This window comes from Centroberyx gerrardi, chromosome 6 (genome assembly GCF_048128805.1).
Source record: "Centroberyx gerrardi isolate f3 chromosome 6, fCenGer3.hap1.cur.20231027, whole genome shotgun sequence".
In the NCBI taxonomy this organism is placed as follows: domain Eukaryota; kingdom Metazoa; phylum Chordata; class Actinopteri; order Beryciformes; family Berycidae; genus Centroberyx; species Centroberyx gerrardi.
Genome location: NC_136002.1, coordinates 25971477 through 25994557, shown reverse-complemented (window position 1 = coordinate 25994557; position 23081 = coordinate 25971477). Strand labels below are relative to the sequence as shown.

At 40.6% G+C, this 23081-nt stretch overlaps 1 protein-coding gene across 1 annotated transcript in view; it reads left to right on the top strand.

The window, feature by feature from the left end:
* The window catches only part of cadm2b (cell adhesion molecule 2b), a 138942-nt gene that overhangs the window by 102515 nt on the left and 13346 nt on the right, over window positions 1-23081 (top strand). Inside the window, exons 3-5 of the mRNA XM_071924728.2 lie at window positions 7390-7539; window positions 18206-18358; window positions 20655-20792. Coding sequence (XP_071780829.1) covers window positions 7390-7539; window positions 18206-18358; window positions 20655-20792 — 441 coding nt within the window. The remainder of the gene's footprint in view (window positions 1-7389; window positions 7540-18205; window positions 18359-20654; window positions 20793-23081) is intronic.

Genomic DNA, 23081 nt, shown 5'->3' with positions numbered 1-23081 from the left:
GGTTGGTAAATAAGGCCTAATGGTAATAAGACGAGAAGATATAAAAAGGTATGTATAATTCTCTCTGTGTTACTAGGAGACAGGACCGATCTCATTTTGGCAATATTCCTTAGTAGCAGAAAACATCACTTGACTAGCTTTTCGGAGTGTTGCTCAAGGTTTAAACTTTTATCAAAGATGACACCTTGACATTATCTGTGAAAAGACCAAGAGGCTTTCTGAAGTTGTTTTGAAATGAATTCAGGGGTAATAACAGGAACTTCAGCTCTGTCAGAGTTTAACTGCAGAAAGTTCTGAGACATCCTGTCCTGAACATCAGCTAAACAGCAGCATCAACTTACTTAAAGATCCAGTGCAGTGATTTCAGCTCAATCGGGAACAGTTTGATGTTGATTTCTAACACAATGAGCATATATTTTTTTCTGTTTTCGATGGTTAGATGGTACAAAGCTTGTAGGGCTTAGTGAGAGCCAAACCTTCCCTATGATTGTGCCATCAATTGCATATATTTCTATCTTTGGGGAACAAATATCCAGTATTAGAGCTTCAGCACCCAGCTACAATGGAGGCACAGAGATTTTGGCTAGTTTAGCAAGTAGCTGACTGTCTGACAGACTATGGGACACCTGATTAACTATGCATATTGTTGACCAATCAGAGCATTCATTAAAACCTGGGTGTGGATGACATCATTTACACCAGGAAGGAGATTGGAATTCTAAATCTGTTTGATTCTGTTGACAACCAGAGGGAGAGTTTTTCAACAGGTTTTAGGCAAATTTCCACAATGCTGACAGTTATAATAATTTGGGTAACTTTACATTAACGGGTCCTTAAATTATACCATGAAATTTAGAAATGCAATTCTCACTGCACTGGACCTTTAAGTCTGTGGGTTTTACTGACATGTATAGCTGTGCGTCATTGGTGTAGCAGTGGAAAGCGATGCCATGCCAGCAGATGAGGTGGCCAATTGGTACTGTAGCATATACTGTATGGTGAGAATAAATCTAGACCTAAAATGGAGCCTCAAGGTATACCACATGTAATTAAGGTGGAGGAAACATGGTCACCAGTAGGAAACTAAAATTTTCTATATGACTGGTGGGTTGAGAAACCGTTCCAGGGCAATCCCAGGGATACCAACCTCTCGCCTGCATCTGCACTAATCAGAAATCATCAATAACTTTTGAGAAGGGTGGTTTCAGCGCTACGGTGCTGGCAATAACCTTCCTGAAATCTTTCAAAAGGTTATTTCATTGTCATGTGTAATGAGAGCGCGCATCTGAGCAGGCAATCTTGGTTTTCTGATCTCTAAGTGTTGCTTTAAAACTATTTTCTCCGGGATCTTAGAGATAAAAGGCAACTTGGAAATAGGCCTATAGTTAGTAAGGATGGTTGAATCAAGGTTGGGTTTCTTCAGAAGAGGCTGGACACTTGCCAGCGTAAAATAGCCAAGGACACAACCATTAGTCAGGGAGCTATTTACAATAAAGAGTAGAGTAGGTCCAATAGCCTCAATGAGCTCTTTGAGGAATTCGGTGGCTGTAATGTCTAGCAGACGGGTGGAACGGTGTCATATGTGATACAGTGTCTATTAGTCCTTGCAGAGAAAATGACTGAGCAAATCTGAGCGAGGACAGGGTGTTTCAACACCAGCGAAGGGGGGAGGGGGGGGGGTAATGCTGGATCTGAAAAAGGCAACAGGATGCTGAGAGCAAATGACATCCACCCTTTCGAAAAGCTTCACACTCTAAAGCGGAACATAGAGTTGTCTGTATTTGTCTCATGTGAAAATTACTCTAACTTTTCCTGTCATGGGAGACAGCAGACCCTGTTATTTCCTGCTCTCTCCACCATGGAAATGCACACCACAAGAGGCCTCAAGTTTTAATTAAATGGAATATTTATATACTCGGGGTGTTCAACTTCCTATATTCTCCCAACATGTTGGCAAATAGGCCACACAGTTTAGAGTAAGCCAATTAATTACAATTATGTCAAGTTAAAGTAATTGCAGTGATTAATTATTAGGTTCTCAAGAGTGTATTGTCTGTTTAAATACCTTGTGGATGTTAATGCTAGAAATTAGATTTTTTTTCTTTTCTATTCACATATTTTTCCAACCACTTTTCAGCATTACAGCATTTACTGTGTGCACAAGTTGAGGAAGAACTTTTTATTAAAATTAGGTTTACATAAATTGACGCCTGATGATTTCATATACACTTTAGACAACAACAGCAATAAACATTACTGGTATTACTGGTAATAAATATATGTAAATACAAAGAAACTTTACCGGCTATCTGAGAGAGTCAAAGCAAACCATAATCCCCTTCATAAATACCTGTATTTATCATTTAGGGGTGTTTAAAGGTGTTCTCTCATGTTTTGACTTTGTAACAACAGTATTTTTAAACTGGTGTTATTAGGAATTATTATTTATTATTTATTATTATGTTGCAGTGATTTACCTAAAATGACAATCATACATTTAAAGTGACAAGAACCTTGCAAATATCGCTTCGACTTTTATATAGTTACAAAGGAAGAGAACCTCCCAGACTTTGCTGGGAAAGGCACACCATGAGATGTGGAACATATTTGCTTGAGATTCTAAGAGTATAAGAATAATGTTGCATTCATGTTTTTTGTTGTTTGATTGTCCTTTGATTTGCCACATAAACCCACCAAAACTTATGTCACATCAAACAACTCATCCTTGTTTTGCATGGTTGTTTCATGTATCTGTGTAATCATGGATAGGCTTATGAAGGCCTGAAAAATATATTCAGGCTTTATGTTTAAATGTCAGCAAATCCATTTTTGACATTCAGATATTGAAAGTGGAAATGTGATCAGTTATTCAATCATGACTGTATGCAGATTGCATATATACATGTTTTTTATATTGCATTTTGTCACTGGCAGGCACTGTATAAAGTTGCCATGACTTATTAGCATGCAGATGAAAGCTCACCAACTCTAACATCTATATTATTGCAAAGAAGCCCTTGTAATATCAAGGACAGAAGGATGAACTGGTGGCTTGATAAACTGCCTGAGATTTCATTTCATATGAAAATTAATAATTGTTATTATTCCGTAATGAATGCAGGCATTGGCTATTTCTTGAACTATTTTTTGAGTTATTTGTTTTCTTTTTACTCCTGCCTGCAGTTTACAGTTTATTCTGCAGTGGTGTGCTTGACTGCTCTCTAGCCATTCATCAAGGCACTGCTTTCCATTATTTGGTGCAGTCAGCTGAAACTGAGAAAGGCTTTTGGGGTGGTATGGCTCATTCTTCCTCCACTAATTCTCTGTTCTCCTCAACAGAGATGTTTCTCGTATTTTTCACCTCAAATCCTGGTTCAGTGGTCACTGGAGGAGTCCTTAAAATTATATATGCAACATGGTTCTCTAATGATCCTGTATTCAAACCTGTTAGCTCAGCATGGCATGATTTGCCATGAGTATCATGTCAAAACGCAACCAACAGATTTCCACATCATCATTAGAGATACGGTGCTCCATTGACATTAATCAGCTTCCCATTACCTACATATTATAAAGATTCATAACTTCATATCTTCCTGATATTCTCATCTTCTAGATACTCACCTGGACCAGAGGACCAGCAAAATCAATACTCTAAGTATCATATTCTTGGCTTCTAATATTGTCAGACTCAGATTCCATCAGGCGAAGGTCTGAGCTGCATTCTGATAACAGCAAGAAGAGGCTGGTGGAGATGAAATGAAATGGTTATTATCAATGCATACTGCCAGCCCTACCACACGTATATATCCAAATTCATATACCTGCTTCACATAACACATCCCATGCAAAATATATAGAAAAGAAGAGGACACATCTGTGCTGTGCATGGTATTTTAACAGATGCCTGTTACTGTGTCTCCCTCCCTAAAATATATAGTTATCAAATATTTGTGTTTACAATGAAGATGCTATCCTCACCCATTCCCATTTACATTTCTACTTAATCTCATCTGCGCGGGTAAATATTTGATTTATGAAGCGGTATGGCTTGATTGTGTGTGTAAGTTAATATTACAGTGGAGAAATGTGTCAGCAACATTTTGACTGTGTGAAGCACAGCAAACAACTTGACTAATCTCGTGTGTGCTGACATTGTGACTGATGATCAGTGTGCTGGTAGCCCACCTGAATGTGGACCATAATCTTCCAGCTCGGGATGATATTGCCAGTTTCAGCTTTCACTGGAGTGAGCACTTTGCTTGAGCACTTAAAAAAAAAACACCAGCTCTCAGATCCATGTGACTGTCATAAAAAACATTGTGAAAGGTGTAAGCGCTGCCAAGGGACCAGCAATAGCTTTAACAGTTAGGCCCATAAGCAGGTTGCTAGTACAGCTATTTTGATTAAAAACACACACACACACACACACACACACAAACAAAACAACAAAAATGATTTAGTCAAATTAGTCAGATTTTTATTGATTGAGCTTGATTTTAATAAAAAAAAAGAAAAGAAAACAACAACTTCGTTTTTGGATATTTTTTTTGACGTTTTTTTGCCATTTAATGTTCAATTTTTAGCACGTATCTTGCTCCCTTCCCTTTATAAAAAGACCATAGGGAGACATAATTTACTAGATGATATTCATATATATGGAGAGAGAGGAAGAGAGAGACAAACTCATCACATATTGATTTTTCCTTTTCTGTAGCACCTCATGATCTTCATGACTTAAAGGAAGAGAGATACAAGCATGAAAAAGCAAATGCTAATGGTATTCATGTTTCAGAGGGCAGCCACTGCTTACATCAAGATATCTTGATGTATACTCAAACCTCACTTAACCTACTCTCTGTCATTGCAGGCAGGTTGCACCCTATTTACTGTAAACTACTGTGCAAGCTGTGAAACTGTAGTCTGGACTGAAAATAAGAAGTTCCCTTTCACTCAGTCTAATGCATATAAGTATAGAAGACTGCTACTGCAATACCCGATATTGAAGTCCTTTTCTGGCAGTAGAAATGCCTGTAAGGCCAAATGCTGTGTGTGTAGGGGAGGGCCCGTCCTCCCCCTAAGGCATATTGCAAATGCACAGGTTTATTCCTCATTTCATCACTGCACTTCACTGAGTCCTCTTGGGTCATCAGAGGAACCGAGCGCCTTCATACCTCTATTACCTATCTCAGAGAACAGGAGTTTTACTCATAACTGTTTTGTTCCCTTTCCAGTGGGTTCAACCTGTAGGTATAAGAAACTGCAAACCATGCTCCTGCAAAATAAACATTAACTTTATTGGCCAGTTTACACAAGCTAACTGGAATACATTTTTGCACATCCCTCCTTGATGCACACACACATATGCTTTTCTTCATAGGTCAGAGCGCAGGGTCACCCGGAGTGTAGCATCCTTGGAGCAGTTTGTGGTTCAGTGCCTTTTCTAAAATGTTGTTTGGCACTGTATAAGTAAGCCAGCCACCCTCCACCCACCATCTCAAAAATGGAATCCACTCTCTAGTTGGTGCTAGGGATTATGTTTCTACAGACAGGACAGCATTTGCCACACTGTGGGCTGCTACAGTATGTCAAGACAGTAGAATTTCATGAATGTATTAGGTGAAGCCCAGTTAGCTGCAGTGCAGACAACCTGCACTGACACTCCTTAAAACAATGCCCAAGACACAGCCATACGTTTTGTGATTACGTGCGCAGCGTTTATTGGCCTCACAGGCGTAATTGAGGAGGATTTCAGCAACGGCTTTTGTGATAGCAATCCTGCATACTTTTGCATTGTACCCCCGCCCGCCCAAACCCCTCAGGGATCAAGGGTTACATTCATTACTGTTTGCTTTTCCCTGTTTTTTTCACGGCATCTCTGCTGTATTGAATAGTATACAGTGGAGACAGACAGGGAAGATGGCACGAAAAAGAGGCTGAGAGTCAGGCAGGAACTCACAGCATCACTTGCACATGGTACTGCAGCCTCCTACATCACTGCATTCACATTTTCCCTGTTTTTAATATAATGACATGCATAGTTGGCAGTGGTGGACTTCCCAGCACACATCTAGCCAACTGTTTTTTAAATGTAACTATTGTGTAAATGACAAAATATGGTGCTTGTTGATGTGATTTTGTGCGTAATGATGTAATAAAATGTGTGTTGGTGTGTTTACATCATTAAATTCACATCACTCTTAGCAGATAAGTAATGTGCACTCTTGGAACAGCTATCATTTCCATATTCCCATTGCTATTTATAGCCCGCTTTACCTTCACCTCTCGCTGACAATGGTCTCAATCAGGACGGTCAAGGTCAAGGAAGGTCCACAGACCTTTGGCTATCCCAGCCCCCTCTGATCCCCATGTGAGCTGGACTAATGAGGCAGACAGCTGCTCCCTTAGTTGAAACGTCCCTGTGGTGAACTGTACCTGAGAGAGGCAGAGACAATGTCACCTTCATATTCAGGCACATTATGTGCAGTTACAAGAGGAAACCAAAGCGGGCCTGTGAAATCAAGACAAAACATGGGCAAAGATTAACTTGTGGATGATGAAATGCTCCCCGGCAAATACAGTACATCCCGTTTCAGAAATGAACTTGAGAACTGTAATACAGTTGTTTACTGTTGTCATCATTAAAGGGGCCAGTGTGGTCGGGCTCATATTAGCCTGCACTGTGTCCTCTCACAGCTCCCTGCAAAAGAGTATTGGTGGTAGATAGTTGTTTTTGAAGGCTGGCCTTTTTGAAGGCTGGGAGTTCAATAAAACACAGGCGGGGTAGAAATGCTTCTGCAATGTAATTAGGGGACTTTGCTGAGACGACAAGTACAAATGTGGAATAAGAAGGTAAAATCCAGCAAGGCTGGGTGATTAGGCCTCGTTTGGATGTCTTCTGCACACTGTGACGAGTGGCTTTTTCGGGGTAAGGCAGTCACTTGGATCGAAGGCCCACAGTGTCTCGGATTATGTGTCAATTTACCACCCAGCTGCAGCTCTAGACTCTACGGCAGAACATGACTACCTCTAATTAGGCCATGCTACCAATTAGGGGCCTGCAATAAGGCAGTGAGGAAAGTGCTCAGGGAGAGTGAGACCTACCATTGTTCTCTGAGTGTAAAAACATTATTTTCTAGCTCCAGCAACTGCCAAAGGCTGGAGTTCATGTTGACTATGCTTACATTAAGTTATCTTTGGTTTACTGTGATGTCGTCATGACATTAATGTAATTGGGTGACATCATGATGACAGATAATTTTCTTTGAATCGTGTTAAGTCTGAATCTTATGTTAATACGATTCAGTGAAAAGACAGTAACACCCGAACCAAAACGGCAATCTACTCATGTCACGACCATGACCTCGGCTCTGTCTCATAATCTCGCAGGTAGCCAAGGTCAGTTCCCCATAACTCAGAATGTGACGGTGGTGGAGGGGGGCACAGCCAACATGACCTGTCGTGTGGATTACAATGATAACACTTCCCTCCAGTGGTCAAACCCTGCACAACAGACCCTCTTCTTTGGGGACAAGAAAGGTGAGTAATACTTCCGCGCATAATGGAACGTAATGATGAAATGATGAGATATGATAAAGATGTCTGAACTAGATTGTGTTACTACAGTGGACTGCTTCATTCATTTGTTAAACTTTGAATGTACAGAAGTGTGTCCGCCTGCGAGCATACAATTTGACTGAATACAAGACAAAAAGGCAGGATAAGGGGGGAAATGTATTCCCCTTAATGTTGAAGCAGACTTTTAATGAAGCTGTGTCTCCATTGATGTCCCAGGGCACAAACTAAACAGAAAGAGAATGTTTTTGAATTGAGCTTTTGTAATCATGCAACGCTGCCTGTGTTGTTTACAACATTGTAATGCCTCTGGATTGTGAAATGATTTGGCCCAATTAGCATTTGAGCCGCCCTACATTTGTATAGCTGTTTGGATGTCGTACCATAAGGAAGCACACTGTTGCAACCTTGTGAAACAAGGCTTGAGCCAGAAAGAATTATAATGTGCTCTCACCGGCCAAATCCAATTTAAAAGTGACAAAAGTCTGGAGTTGATAAATTGGAACTGGGCTGAAAGGGAGTATAACAGTGGACTGGTCTTGTAGGGGTTGGAGGTGTTCATCTTTCAGTGTTTCTTATAGCATTAGCCATTTCATTTATGCTGTAGCTGCTAATACAATATCATTGGTTCAGTGATTGAAGATGGACTTTCCTTTGAATAACAATTGATGGGAGAGAGACGCCTGACTGAAAGAAGAGAAAGTCACAGTCTGGTTTGAAGAAATACTTTCTCCTCGCAAGTGATTGGATTTAGTAATGAGGTCTAAGGTGTTTTATTAGATGAAATTACTTCCAAATACAATTAAATGAAAGTTAACTGAATCTTAAATAGATACCTTTGTGTGAATGGTGTGAATGTGCCCAAGGGATTTAAATTCAAACCAAAGTCATTGAACCAAAGCCATTCTTTTGTTATTGTTATTTTTCTGTCTCCTCTGGTGCACAATAGATGTAGCATTTTAATATTTTACTTCGCAGGACTAATCAAAATTCACAAATTCCATCAGGCAAACTGGAAAACTTTTTTGTGCAAGTTAGTGTTGACTAGAGTACTTTGAACAGATGTAAGACATGAAGAATTTTATTTGGCATAAATGAGGTCAGTTAAATGTGTAGCACAAGAGAGTTATGAAATAACAAATGGTATCTTGTTCACGCCTCTCTCCTGTGCATACAGGACAGTAAGTAATCTGTATCTGCATGTAAATCAAGACTGCTGATGCCACAAGCAGGTAGGGGCTGGGGAGAAGCTGGAGAGCACAGTGTGTGTAGGCCACTTTGCCCTGCTGGGGCAGCCATTTGTATTGCATGACAGAATCCTTATCCTGGGCAATGCAGATGACAAAATGAATGCACTCCACTCAGCAGAGGTTGCCCAGGCTAAGTGTGAGAACACTTCCCCTCCATCTCCTTTTAAACAGCCAGATGAAAAGCTTTATTGGCACAACTAATACAATACCCGCGAGGCCATCAGGAGAAATGGGAGGCGTGGAACAACACAGCTTCATGCAAGGAAAAGGGCGGGACGCCTGGGAAGAAATCTCTGCTGTGCCAAATCACCAGTTAATTGCTTGGCAGAGGGCTGCGACTGTCCCTCTCCCTTTTTGCTGTGCCTTCTTGTAGTGGCCAATGAAATATGTTAGATTCAGCCTTATGCTACCTTTCAGTCCAACAACTAACTGCAGACCGGCCGAGCTTGAGGCAGGCTATTCTCTCCTACTGATGAACAGCTAGTCATAGGCCGCTGTCACAGAGTAGATTAGATTAATTTGTTGTATTTTTCCTCTGTTTCCACACTCGCTCGCCTGTGTGTGTAAATATTGTTGGAGGTGTTTCCAGTGAAAAATATTCTTTTTTCTCCTGCTGGCTAGATACATCTTTTGCTTTCCCTATGCCTGTCATCTCTGTGCTCCGTTCCCTCTGTTGTCCACCTCTCTGCTTACAATCCCCCTGGGTGTCAATGACAGCATGACCATGTGTCATTGTTTGATGCACATGCAAGTTTCCCCACTGTCCCTTTTCCGAGGCAGTTTGTCATTGTGCATGTGTAATCCAAAGGAATTCAGTTTTATTCACAGCTTTTATGTGTGAATCTGAATGCTTAACACATACAAATAGATAATGATGATAAAAATACATCTGCTGTTCCTTCTTAAATTAGACAAAAGGCTGTGCGAGACTTTTTTTTTAATGAATCTACGTTCACTCTTTCCCTCAAGCTCAGTATTAAAGATAAGGGGCATTTGCCTGGATATGTTTGGAGTTTGATATAAAATAGTAAGGGAGGAAAAGAGTATTAAAATGACCTCTTAAATCCTTCCAACAGCTATAGTGAAGGAAAGAGAGAAACATCTCTCTAAAAAAAAAAAAAAAAAAAAAAAAAAGTCTTGTAAGTTCTGTATTATATCAATTGTATTTGACAGCTGCTGGGTAAAGTAAGACAAAATCTGATCTTTGACCTGACTATAATTTGTTCCATTTTAATTCAGGTCTGTCAAATGAGAAAATGGGAAAAAAAAAAAAAAGTCCCAAAGAGTAGCAATTACAGCCAAGGAGAGAAGGGATTTGTGTGCTCTTCCAGAATTTCAAAGACACTGAACACTATAACTCCACTTTGGTGTCCTAACAGTAGCTCCAGCTGTCTGAAAGTAAGAAAACCAAGTCCATGTAAAGTGGGCATCAAACACTGATCGTGAAAATGCGTGTGCCAATAAAGACGAGTGTACTGTAATTGAAGCAATATTCCACTTAGTTCCACTTCGGATTTTTACTTCCCATTCATTTGAATGAGGCCACGAAAAGAGCCTGAAAACTGACATTCAACACGTTCGTGAACATATTCAACAACAGATCCCGCTACTGTGATTCTCAACTGACTGTTGGTCCAATGTTTTAGACATAATTTCGCCAAATAGCATTTTTATTGATAGAAGAGAACATAGTGGAGGGATACCATCTAGGAGAGATACTTCTTGTTTGGGAGACCGGATCTACTTTTATTTGTAAATACTAATTTTAGTGTAAACCAAGAATAGAAATGCAAAAAGACGACGGACCAATGACTTCTTTATTGTCTTAAAAGCGGGATCTGTTGTTGAATCTGTCCTCAAACATGTTAAATGTTAGTTTTCAGGTTATTTTTGTGGCCTCATTCAAACGCTACAAACTCGTCCCAGCTGCATCCGATCTTGGCGAGTAGTTTATGTTCTGGTTTTCATGGCGGTCAAGTGCCAAATAACCCCCATGTTAAAACTACGTGGAATATTGCTTTAGCTTTTAGCTATGAATTTAAGGTGCAACACGCCTCAGAAGGACACCAAAGTAGTTTCGTCAACCCATTGGGAGTCGTGTCTACAGGTGGACATAATCCTGGCAAGGCATCCTACAAGTTGTGACCTACAATTTGTCTACACAGCAATGTCACCGCTTGTCACAGACGTGGAAGGAGGATAAGGGATGTGGCGGGTGGGAGGGAAACGGTGGCTAGATGACAGCTCAATAGCTTAATGTATCATTGGCGAGCCTGTAAATGATAGGAAAGACGTTTTTTTTTTTTTTTTTTTTTCCTCATCCTCTCCCATAAGAGGCTCAGTCAAACCTTGTGGAGCTCGAAGAGAGTGTTAACCTTGCTGGAATCCCAAAGCTGATCCATATGGGTTGGACTGTCTCTGCACATTTGTCTAAAGCTGAACACAGCCCTCCTCTTATATCATGCCAACTGGCTCTCTGGCACTCTCCTCCTCATCCATTATGTATATCTGAGTCTTGGTTGATTGTTGCCACCTCAGAGGCTTTAGACTACACTGTGGAAGAGGCCAGGCGGTCCGGCATGCAGATTCCTCCGCACTCCCACAACAGAACCTGAGAGGACAGAGATAGATTGCTTTAATAGCCAGGCCAACACATCATTCATACATTTAGGCCAATTAGCTGAGACTGTTGAAGGGAGTGACTCTGTGGTGGGCTGCCACTACGAAGAAATCGATGTGGACCATATGTCTTTTGTAGAATTATCCCCTTTTATATGTTGCTGGGGTTATGAATTATTATTACTGAACAGGACAAATGAGAACAGAGCTGTCCTTTGCTGTCTTCATTATGATTTACTTCCCTTTTGGCTTCTGTGGGAAAAGGATAAAAACCTAAGTAGTGATGTTGTAGAGAATGATAATGAGATTCCTGGAGGCAGGCAGATTGGAAGCAGAATCTTTTGTCAGATATGGCGAATATGAATAATTCAGCTAATGGGAAGCCATTGTGTGTTGCATGTCAAAGGTAGATAATAACAAATTGTTCATTTGATCTATATGATCCCACCGGAGATAGGCAGCAGGCATATATGCTGTGGCAAATTCTACATCACTTTGCGCCATCTTCGTTCCATCTCCCAAATGTTTATGGTTCATCATTCATGACATTTAATTGGGGCATTCAGCCTGGATCATAAAGGTCACAAAGCAAAATTGATCTTAATTGGCTTGTAGTAATCAAAACGTTGTTATGTGCTAAATGAATGCTCTGATGTGGGCATTAAAACATTCATTAGCTTGAGAGAATGAAGGATAATTACCAAGGATGCAATTACCGTAGTGAGCACCAATGAAAGCACATTTAAACCACCATTCTAGTAAACACACAGCATTTGAAGGTTAGTGTGTTGAAAGTGATTGCAATGGACACTTACCTTGGCTTGGCCTTCTCAGGGTTTTGAAATTTTCTCCATCTGTCTGCATGAATACACCCCCCACATCTATCTATCCATCTATCTATCTATCTATCTATCTATCTATCTATTAGGGGTGAGATGATATATCGAAATTCAATATATCGCAATACAAAAATGTGATAATACGTATCGTGGGGCAGAAAAATAAATCACGATATCAGCTCCATTTTGTTCTGTTGTAGTAATCACAAATGAGACGGCTTGCCCATCACAATTTCACAAGCTCTCCATCCAAATTATATTATTTGCACTTTGTAATGACATTTTTAAATTGTAGTTTACATTCTAGCAAGCCAATGCCATTGCTTGAAAGATTTGTGGCTCAGAAATAAACATAATTCTGCACAGTCATAATTTGTTGTCACTGAACTTTTATTTACATTGTATCGTGGTTGTATTGAATCTATCTATTTATCTATCTATCTATCTATCCTTGGTTTGAAATTGACTTGAACTACCAGATTCAGCTTTAATTGACTCTGTGAAAGAGCGAAACACAACATGGAAGTTGACTTTGTAAATGGTTACAGGGGTGACGCTCTCCTATCCATCTCACAGCTTACATCACACAGCTGGTGAAAGGAATCTCAATACTGACACTGAGAAAATATCACAGACCCCAAAAAAGTTTCTATCATCACCAAGTTGAGTGAATAGGATTCCCTTTGGAGGGCAGAGTCGAGTGTGGCCTATCATTTTGGTGCCGCTCACCCCTTTATTTCTGATAAGTCAGAGTGTTTGAAGTGTTATGCCCTTAAGCAAAGAAAAGAGCTTCCACTGAAATAGACACTTGCCTCCTCGAGCTTCTCGCTGGAAGCAAAGCCCCGAGTTTGTTCTCTCAAGTGTTTTGTTTACTTTTCAGCGCCTCTGACCAATTCTCCTTCTGCCTGAGACCAAATGCAGAAAGGGTCTCATGGCCACAGCTGTGTCTGATGTCTTCCCTCAGAGACTAATGGGCTTTTAAGTGCAGTGTGTTACCTTCAGCTGAATTTCACTGAAATGTGAATGTACCATTATGGCACTATACACTCGGCTGTTACCGCTAATGTGAAGAGGTGCCTCTGCATATACTGTGCTACACTGCACTCGCACAGTATAATTTGTCGTATTTAAACTGCTTTGGAAGTTTGTCTTTTAGATGTATTGCTGACGACAGTGTAAAAGCCCACCAAAAGATGCTTAGATCCTGGGTTTTACAGGAGCTTAATCATCATTTTGTATTATACTGCAATAACTATCCATCTTTACAAGACATTTAATCAAGCATTGAGTATTCAAATCTTTTTTTCTTAAAACAAAAGAAAAAAAATTGCCAATGGGATGCAATAATTTCACTTGTTTCCGTTACAAAACAACTTATTTCAAGAAGTGTCATTTTCTTGATACTAGTGGAATGATCTGCTTTATTTTGCCGTGTTGGCAAAATAAATTATATTGGCAGAATCTTTCACTTTGTTTTAAGAAAAATAAGATTTTAAGACTTGATATGAACCAAATGACTTGTAAATTTCTTGCAGTGTAGAATCAAACCTATCTATAAAAATAAAATAAATATTCAGTCTCATTATTCATCACATGAAGGGGGATTGTAACCTAGCTGCTGGGTGAAATTCTTCCTTCTTCCCTTCCCTCCTTCAAGCACTGAAAATGAGTCCAATTTGAGTAGCATCTGCTCTGTGGGATGTCTGCGAGCGCAGGCAGGAACAATGGCCCTCTGGAACAAGGCCCTTTCCTTCTCTTAATTGCAGCCACATGTGTGGTGGGAAAGAGCCCCCTGCCTGCACCAGTAGCCCTGGAACACGGCCAGAATCGCCCACACAGTCACTGAGCAAGCACAGCCAGCAGCAAACACACTCTAATTGCAAAGAGTGGAGCCCCTGGCTTGAGAGAGTAGGGGTGCGCCAGGACCGTGTGTTGTAGCTGAAGGACAGTTACTGCTCTCACTACACATTCCAGGACGGGCTCAAAGTGGCTACAGGCCCTGCAAAAACGGCCACATCGGGAAGCTCAACATCATGGCTATGACATATTTTGGCTGAACCACGAAGAGCCATCGGCCTGTGTCCAAGGCTAATGGATAGATGTAAAATGTCCTTTTCTATCTGGACTGTCAGGATATACGTCATATTTTTGGATTAGAAACATCAGTTAACATCTGTCTGCTGCTCGGTGAAGTGCAGAAGTGAATGCCATGTGATAAGTACACATCCAGATTCCCTGCTTCTGGTCTTTAGCTGTGAGGACAGCTAGCTATCAACCAGTCTGCCAGCTATTCTCATGCGTCCTGGAATAGTACATCATGCTGCAATGAAGCATTACACAGCAGTCTCACAGGTTAAAAATGGATCTTGGACATGGAACATCTGGATAACTTTTACCAATATTGACCTAGACTGCAAAATCTGGATCTGACAGACAATGGTTCTCCTGGGCAACCTCAGAATAGCCCTCTACTGACATGGTCTATGGTGCGAAGGAGTGCCAGGGAAACAAGGCAAACATTATTTTGCATCAATGGGCAGTAGCGAGACTATCCCCTGTCCTGGGGGGGAGCTGGGGTGTCAGTTTTACTGATTTGAGACAGCCTTGGTAAGGCCTCCATCAGAGGAGATGTACTGCGCATTAAGCTGCCATGCTGCAAGGCTGTAGCACACACAAGGTCAGGGTGCAGATTTATGCTGCCTTCTAAGCAGAATGAACAGCACAGGAGCTATCTAGGGTTTGGGGGAAATGAACCTTTTCATCACATTGATTTCCTAAAGCACCTGGAAAAGAGCTTTGTCAGCCGTTGGCATTTGGGTCTGATTGTGACGGATCTGCCCACAATCTGGGCCTGTAGCCTGGATTGGATTCTAGTGGTATAGTTCCCTGGCCATATGCTGTTTGAGTAATAGATAACACTTGTCTTTGGGTTATTCAAACCTTTATACATCTCATCCTATCAATCTGTCTTTGGCCCATGTGCTGTGTAACACTGGTAGCTATCTAGCAAAATCAAACAAAAATGCATCTTTCTATTCCATCTTAGTCTATAAGTATGATTTTCAGTCACTACTTGGATTCATATCTGCATCAGTATTTGAGCAACGGATATATGGATACGATTTAGCTCTATTTGGATTTGATGCTATGTTGTGCAATAGATAGAGAAAATGAATTGTACTTGGTGCTGTGAAACATTCTCCATTTCACTTGAAATTATCTGTGCTTTATATATTCTCTGCTTTGGTATTTAACCAGAAGATCTCAATATTCCCTTAACAAATGCTTCCGTCGATACAGTCAGAATGTTTAACAGCATCTTGGAGGTGTTTGTGCTCCAGGAACAGGGGGTAAGAAGTATAAAAGCCGCGCTCTGCCCTGTTTCTCCTCCTCTTTTTCTCTGTGTGCTGGAGAGATAGAGGGATATGGACCAGGGGAAGTGTGTCATCTTGTCCAAAGCTTTGATCCTCCCAGTCTCCACTCCATATCTTTTGAGTTCCTGTACGGTGTTTGCTTAGACCCCATCACCTCTCCAATGCATCCATCCACCAAAGGTTTGCTGTTCTCTGCCAGAGCCTCTGGGCATTTCCAAGCTCTGTAGTGAGAATGCTTAACTACAAAGAACATCCAGGCAGCTTTGTTTCAGGATGTGGTTCGCAACAGTAAGACTATCAAATGTTTGTATTAAGCCCCATAGCACATAATAAGCTGGCTCTCTGATGGCACAGCTTGTTATGAAATTTTAATTCTAGCTTGAAAGATTGTTTTTATTTGCTCCATTCTTTATTCTTGGGTAATAAAGAGTCTCTAATAAGAAACTTCTTAGGGCCATCAATATCTGTAAAGCCCATCATTTTTTTGTTTATGTGATTATGTGATAATGATCATCAAATGATATGGTGTAATTGAAGCTGAAGAAAAGCGTTGTTGATAATGACCTATGTCTGTCTGAATCTAATAACCATTTCAGCCAATCTAATTTAATTGTGTTTCACATGTCTGCTGTGCATGTTTATCACTAAAATCAGATGTGAATGGCGCCGGTGATTAATGATTTTCATAGAGATGTCTTTAGTGTCTTTATCTGATGGGGCACCACTTTACATTGACCACGTTGATTAAACCCTAATCAAGACCTATTTCTGCCGCACTTTGCCAGATTTGCCCTGTGTAATAGAATCCAATAGAGTTCAAATTACTTCAGATGAAAGAGTGTCCAGGGAGAGAGCCGGCCGAGCCTATGGGGAGTACGGATTAAGAATGTGTAATTTATTCAATGAAGAGCACTTTTCTTCTCTCCCCCTGTGGTTGGCCGCTTGTAGGAGCAGGTGATTCTGAATTTGAAATTGTATAAGAGATGACAGGTTCGAGATGAACTTTTTTAGCGTAGCTGCACGGCTCTCCTAGGTTTATAGGAGTCTGGTCGCACCTGAGTGAACATTTCAGTGGGGAAAGTGTCCAAGATCTTAAGAAATCACAGAAAGGTTTTAACTTGACTTGGGTATTCAGAAATGGACAGGTAGGGCATCTACTGCTTATAGTATTATTATTAGTAGTAGTAGTAGTAGTAGTAGTACTAGTAATAGTACTAGTAGTAGTAGTAGTAGTAACAGTAGTAGTACTAGTAGTAATAGTAGTAGTAGTAGTAGTTGCAGCCTAGTAATAGTAGTAGTAGTAGTAGTAGTAGTAGTGGTAATAGTCCTAGTAGTAATAGTAGCCTAGTAGTAGTAGTACTAGTAGTAGTGGTAATAGTAGTAGTAGTAGTAATAATAGTAGTAGTAATAATAGTAATAGTAGTAGTAGTAGTAGTAGTAGTTGACAAAATGTAGTTGACAAAATGCACTTATTGTAAGTCGCTTTGGACAAAAGCGTCTGCTAAACGATGTAATGTAATGTAGTAGTAATAATAGTAGTAGTAGTAGTAATAGTAGTAGTAGTTTTTTACTATTAGTATTATTGTTGTTGTTGAATTACCTTTAGTCCACACTCCAGTGCTATGTTAGTACTATTGTTGTTGTTTCCATTTTTCACTGTAACTGTAGACTAAGTGGTTCAGTTCAGGGTCAGGGTGAGGTTTTGATACAGGTATTCAGAGTCAGGAATGAAGCAGTGTTAAAGTGAATGCAAATCAATAGCTGCAGTGTAAGTGATTGCCTAAATAAATATTGTAATCTAGGACTATAAGCTTATTCTACTGTTGCGCTCGAATGCATTCTGTTGATGCGTTCTAAGTCACTGTGGATAAGAGCGTCAGGCGAGAATGAAAATGTAATGTAAATGTAAATATTCCAAGCCATTTGCTACAGCATATGTTCGCAGCGCTAGACAACTATTTGAAATCATCACAGCACAGCAGTCCATGTTCTCATACAGGTCATCTGAAAAACAAATGGTAGTTTTAGGAGTCCATTTCTCAAAATGTACTGTGAGTATTTTTTTTTGTTTGTTTCATTTGCAGTCGAATGTAACGGCAAAACTGCCACCCACTGACATGCCGTTAATATCACCAGCCATGAACTCGGCTGTAATGAGATCACTGCAAAAAAACGTCCATCTTAACAAGTCATTTAGTCTCATATTCAAATCTTATTTTTCTTAAAACAAAAATTAATGGAATGAGATAACTCCACTTGTTTCCAATGCAGTTTCACTTGTTTCAGTGGTTTTCTAGAAATGAGTGTCAATATGTTGAAATAAGTCAAGCAGATCAATGCACTACTATGAAGAAAATGACAAATTCTTGAAACAAGTTGATTTGCATTGGAAACAAATGAAATTATCAAACACCATTGTTTTGATATGATTTTTTTGGACTAAATAATAGACTAAATGACTTCTTAAGACTGTGATCATGTGATTTTTGATCATGTGTTGAGGATGGTGTGCTCTTTGTGACTGTGTTTGTCCTCCTTCCTTCCCCAGCACTAAGGGACAACAGGATCGAGCTGGTGCGGGCCTCATGGCAGGAGCTCACCATCAGCATCAATGACGTCACCCTGTCAGACGAGGGCCAGTACACCTGCTCACTCTTCACCATGCCTGTCAAGACCACCAAGGCCTTTCTCACCGTTCTGGGTGAGTACATCCGTCTTGGCCCCGTCTCCACAGGCCAATTACTTGTGGCTAATTCTTCAAGTTCTGACAGCGTTTACAGCTTAAACAATACCTTCACATTTTTGAATTTTAGCCTCTTGTTTTTCATCGCCAGTGCACTTGTCACAATACAGGAAAATAAAGTTTCTGTGTTACATTTGACCCTTGCCTGCTGCAGTACAGGATAATAGATAATGCTAGCTACAAGCTAGCAGTGTTGTCAAATCTCTTCCAAGAAAAATAGCTAATAGCTGCTCAGAGAGTCTCTAGAAGTTGTGTAATTTGCATATGAATGACAACATTGAGTTTATTTACATGCAAAGTGGGATTTTGAGAGAGAGGGAGACGCCTAACTGCACTGACTAACTTGAGACCAACTAAATCCCTATCAAAGATTGATGAAATTGTGGCAATATAATCACAAAGCACAATGAAAGAACCTGTGTGTACACACATCTAAATATTTTTCCTGAGCTCACTGCTGCTGTGTTTGGGTTCATTTATTGGTTCTGGTGCTACACTGATGGAGAGGAAAGAGAGGGAGAGCTACTCGACAGGTCCTCTGTCATTGGCTCACTCCGGCCCCCAGTTGACAAGACAGTGGCTGTCCAGCAGTGGTGGGTCGATTCAGGCAGCATTTATTCATTTGAACAATATTTTAAAGTGAACAAGTTGGATCGGTTTGCCAAAGGAACTGAATCAAAACATTGAATTGGGTAGAGCCTGTGGTTGGACTGCTCACTTGTAAACGAGCGTTCAGGGCAAAGAGAATTGCAATAACATCAATGTTGTCTGACTACAAAAAATTGGCTTAATCAACCAGCTTGTTCATTCATTCATTGTTGTCATTACATGACACCCAAACAGCATGGTGCAAGTGCTATACCGTACAATTAGTTCAGTCCGTTAAGCAGTTCAGTTGCTAATGTATGGGTTAGTAGCTCAGGTGCTGAGTCAACATCTTTTGTTCAGACTGAACGAGTCGCACCAGACTATACAAACTGTTCAGGTGGGTAGGCAGTACCACGTTTTGGTCCGAGGAATGTGCCGTGTGGGCGCGGCGTCCCGGGTTCAGATCTGGCTCAGGACTTTTGTCGCGTCTCATCCCCCTCTTTCTCCCAATCTTTCCTGTCTCACTGTACATTGAACTGTCAACTAAAAAGGCAAAAATGAAAAACAAATAATTTTTAAAAAGACTACAAGTGATTTGTTTGTTCAGTTGGTTCAGCGGTTCCAACATTAACTTCCAACCTTAGCTAAAGAAAGCCCTTTGTTACTGCTTGTTTAGAGCTCTGCAGTGCACAGCAATAGTCTTTTGCTTAAACATTAAGGACATTTTTGAATATGTCTAACATGTCTTTTGGCATGTCTAACGCTGTGCTAATGTAACAGATTTACACTTACTGTGATGATGCTCAGCCATCCTCTGCAGCAGGATGTTTTATTTTCAGATGCTAGAGCAGCTCCGTCAAGACAGACAGAACTAGCCAGAATAATCCCCTTCCAAATAAAAGCGTCAAATCTGTCACTTTGCATGTCTGAGCTGTGATGTCTTGAGGAATAGGTGTGCAATAGCTATGGACTAAAATGTACTTTGTCATTTTGGGGGAAAAAAACAATTATTTAGTAAAGATCCTTACATTTATTCTCTAATTTCATCTTGGAACTGTATTGCACAACAATGTTTTTAAAGTTTTTCTGGCTGTCTGGATACAGGTCAAGCCAAGTTGATATTGTTAGTTAGAGAGGAAGCAGGCACGAGTATCTTATTACTATATTGACTACAAAAATACTGATCAATGATATTTTTAGCATCAACCCTCACAATGAACTAGATGCATATGATTCTCTGCCACCTATACAACATAATGAATTCCATAATAGTTGATTATGCCACATGCAGTGACCAATGGAACAAACACAATGTGCTGAAGGTCGAGCTAGTTAGTTAGCTATACATCCAAAAAGTCATGGAAATAGTCATGGAATTTTTGTTTATAATCTTTTTTTTTTTTACATTTGAACATAGACTGTGTTAAAATGTGTAGGAGCCCTGATTAAGATTCTTGACATTGCCAAGCTACCTCAGAATCAAAACAACATGCAACAAACATAGATTCCTAGTTAGCTACATATACCAACATATCTTTTTCATTGTCCTCATGGTGCCACAAAATGCATTGTAGAACAGACGACTATATGTCATCAAACTGTGCCTTGATTAGCTTTGTCCATACTGACCGGTTCATTCAGTTTGTTTTATTTCTGTGTACCGCAGGGGTGCCAGAGCGACCTGAGATCACAGGATTCACCAAGCCTGCCATGGAGGGAGACATGATCACCCTTACCTGCACTACATCTGGCAGCAAACCCGCCGCCAACATCCGGTGGTTCAGGAACGACAAGGAGGTCCAAGGTAAGCATGTGGTTTGGATTTCACAGAGTATGGCAGTAATGTATCCTCACTTACCACTTCTACCCTCCTGGAAACATCATTACTTTCGAGTCACACTCTGTTGCTGCATTCCTTTATAGTCACGTTCATGCATTGTCTCCCCTGGCCAGGGTTTAGCTGTGCCATGATCTGCCTGGCTCACCGCCAGCATTTCCGCTGTCTTTGGAGCCCGGCCAACTGTGGCTGGACTGTGGCTGACCCAGTCACATTTCACTACCTGGCCAAAGCTGTGACATATAGGATTGTCTATTATTGATTCTAAATATAATGTTTAGTGTACATCACCAAAAGGCTTCTGCATAGCATTCTGTTTTCAGCATTAGTGGCTCTAAATTATTAAATCCTGATGTTCTCAGCTGACTAATCAGTAGAAATGCAAATTAACCGCACCATACCAGAGGTGATTATCAAATCCAAGAATGCCACATCAATACTCGTGTCCTTGTGGAGAACGCTCTTCCCGAGTTGTCTTGGAGAGAATGAACTTGTGTGCTTGACGTCGCGTGATCAATTACGGCGCACAGGTGTTCGTTTTCCCAGCTGTTTCATCCGGCTCTGTACTATGGACTGTAGCGCAGTTTGGGTGTGATGCGTTCTCACAATGCATCTCTGGGCTTCCCATCATTCTTGACAGCCGAGTAACCATCCAATATCCTGTATCCTCAGTGGGCAAGTGAACTCTATCCTCAGTGTTTTTGGAATCGTACTTCGGCACATCAAACACATCATGGAGGACACAAAAACGTACAAGAATGCATACTGAGAAAGACCTTATAGCTATACTGATAGAGACAAGGCATTAGGAAGCAGATGGTGAAGTATAATGTCCGCTGAACACATTAAACCACCGGAAGTGCTAGCACACACATCCCAGCAGTTTTCTGTGGTTTCATAAGCAATAAGCCTTACAAGCATTTGCTTACTTGGGTTATTGTCTAAAGCTCTGCACCTCATATTTTTATAGACTCTATCACCTTCTTATTCTTGCATTAAAAAAAACAAAACGTAAAAACATAAAACAAACAAATAAAATGTAGGAAAAAAATGTTTTTCCTCAATTCGATGGCAAAGCTAAGCTGTGTGCAGCTCTTTAATGTAATCGACTCTGCTGAGGAGACTCAGTGTGACAGTTGCTATTTATTGAAGATTTGCACCAGAGAGCTTTTTCTTGGTGGTTCTGTCTGTGTCTGCCCAACATGGCATTATGATTGATGGGAGAGGGGCCGGGATATGAAGTTTTCTTGTTGAAATGACATGCACGTAGATTCCTGAAAGGCCAGTAGTGAGCTGGCACACAGCATCACAACCAGGCTTGCTGTCCATCTCTAGAGGCACTGAGAATGATCTCTTTCTTGCTCACTCTCTTCATGTCATGAGATCTATTTTAAAAAGAAGATGGTCTCCTCAAAACTGTCTAACATACATGAATACATAGACCAAATGCCAAACCTACAGATTTCAGGGGGTTTCATCTGTTTTGTTGTTGCTCCAAGTCCCATCTTCTCTGTTGGGGAAAAAAGCAAGGTACCACAGATTTAGCCTATAAATTTAAATGTAATACAATCATCCCATGCTCACATCAGCAGCTACAAAACACAAAAAAGCAGGAAGGAAAAGTAAAACAAACGAACAATACCCTAAAATTAAATTTGACGTGCGTAAGAGCACCGCTATTGTTGCTGAGTTGCCTATCTCTCATAAGCGCAGAAGATGTTCGGTAGATTAAAGATCACGGTCTGCCCCAAACCGGTGCCTTGTATACAAATGTGCTTTTGTTAGTTTTACTCATGTACGGTGGGTTTTATTAAGCCGCTTGGGCAAACAGACCTGGTGCGCTGCATCTCCAAGTCAAAGAGAGACGAGGAACACAGGAGAGACTGGAGGGCTTTACTTAAAAACTTCATTTCCATGTCAAAGTGTCAAAGAGGAGGAATGTCAATCAGTGCTCCGGATCTAAGTCTTTTGTAGATACTGCACAAAAGCTTCCTTTAGTGAGCATGTGCTGGGAGCGGCATGCTTTGCCACTGGTACTTCCGTGGTAGATCACTGCCGCCAGTGTCTGCTGTCAGTCAAATCTATCCCCACAGGGGGAGCGGTCTACAAAGCTCTAAGACGACAGCAGGTGTAATAGCAAAAACATGTCATATTTATTTCATGCTCTGATGATTTGTTTTTCAACAATTTATATTAGACTCGCACAGCATTACAAAACTCAAAATGCAACTGTCATCCAATGTCAAATAATTTGTT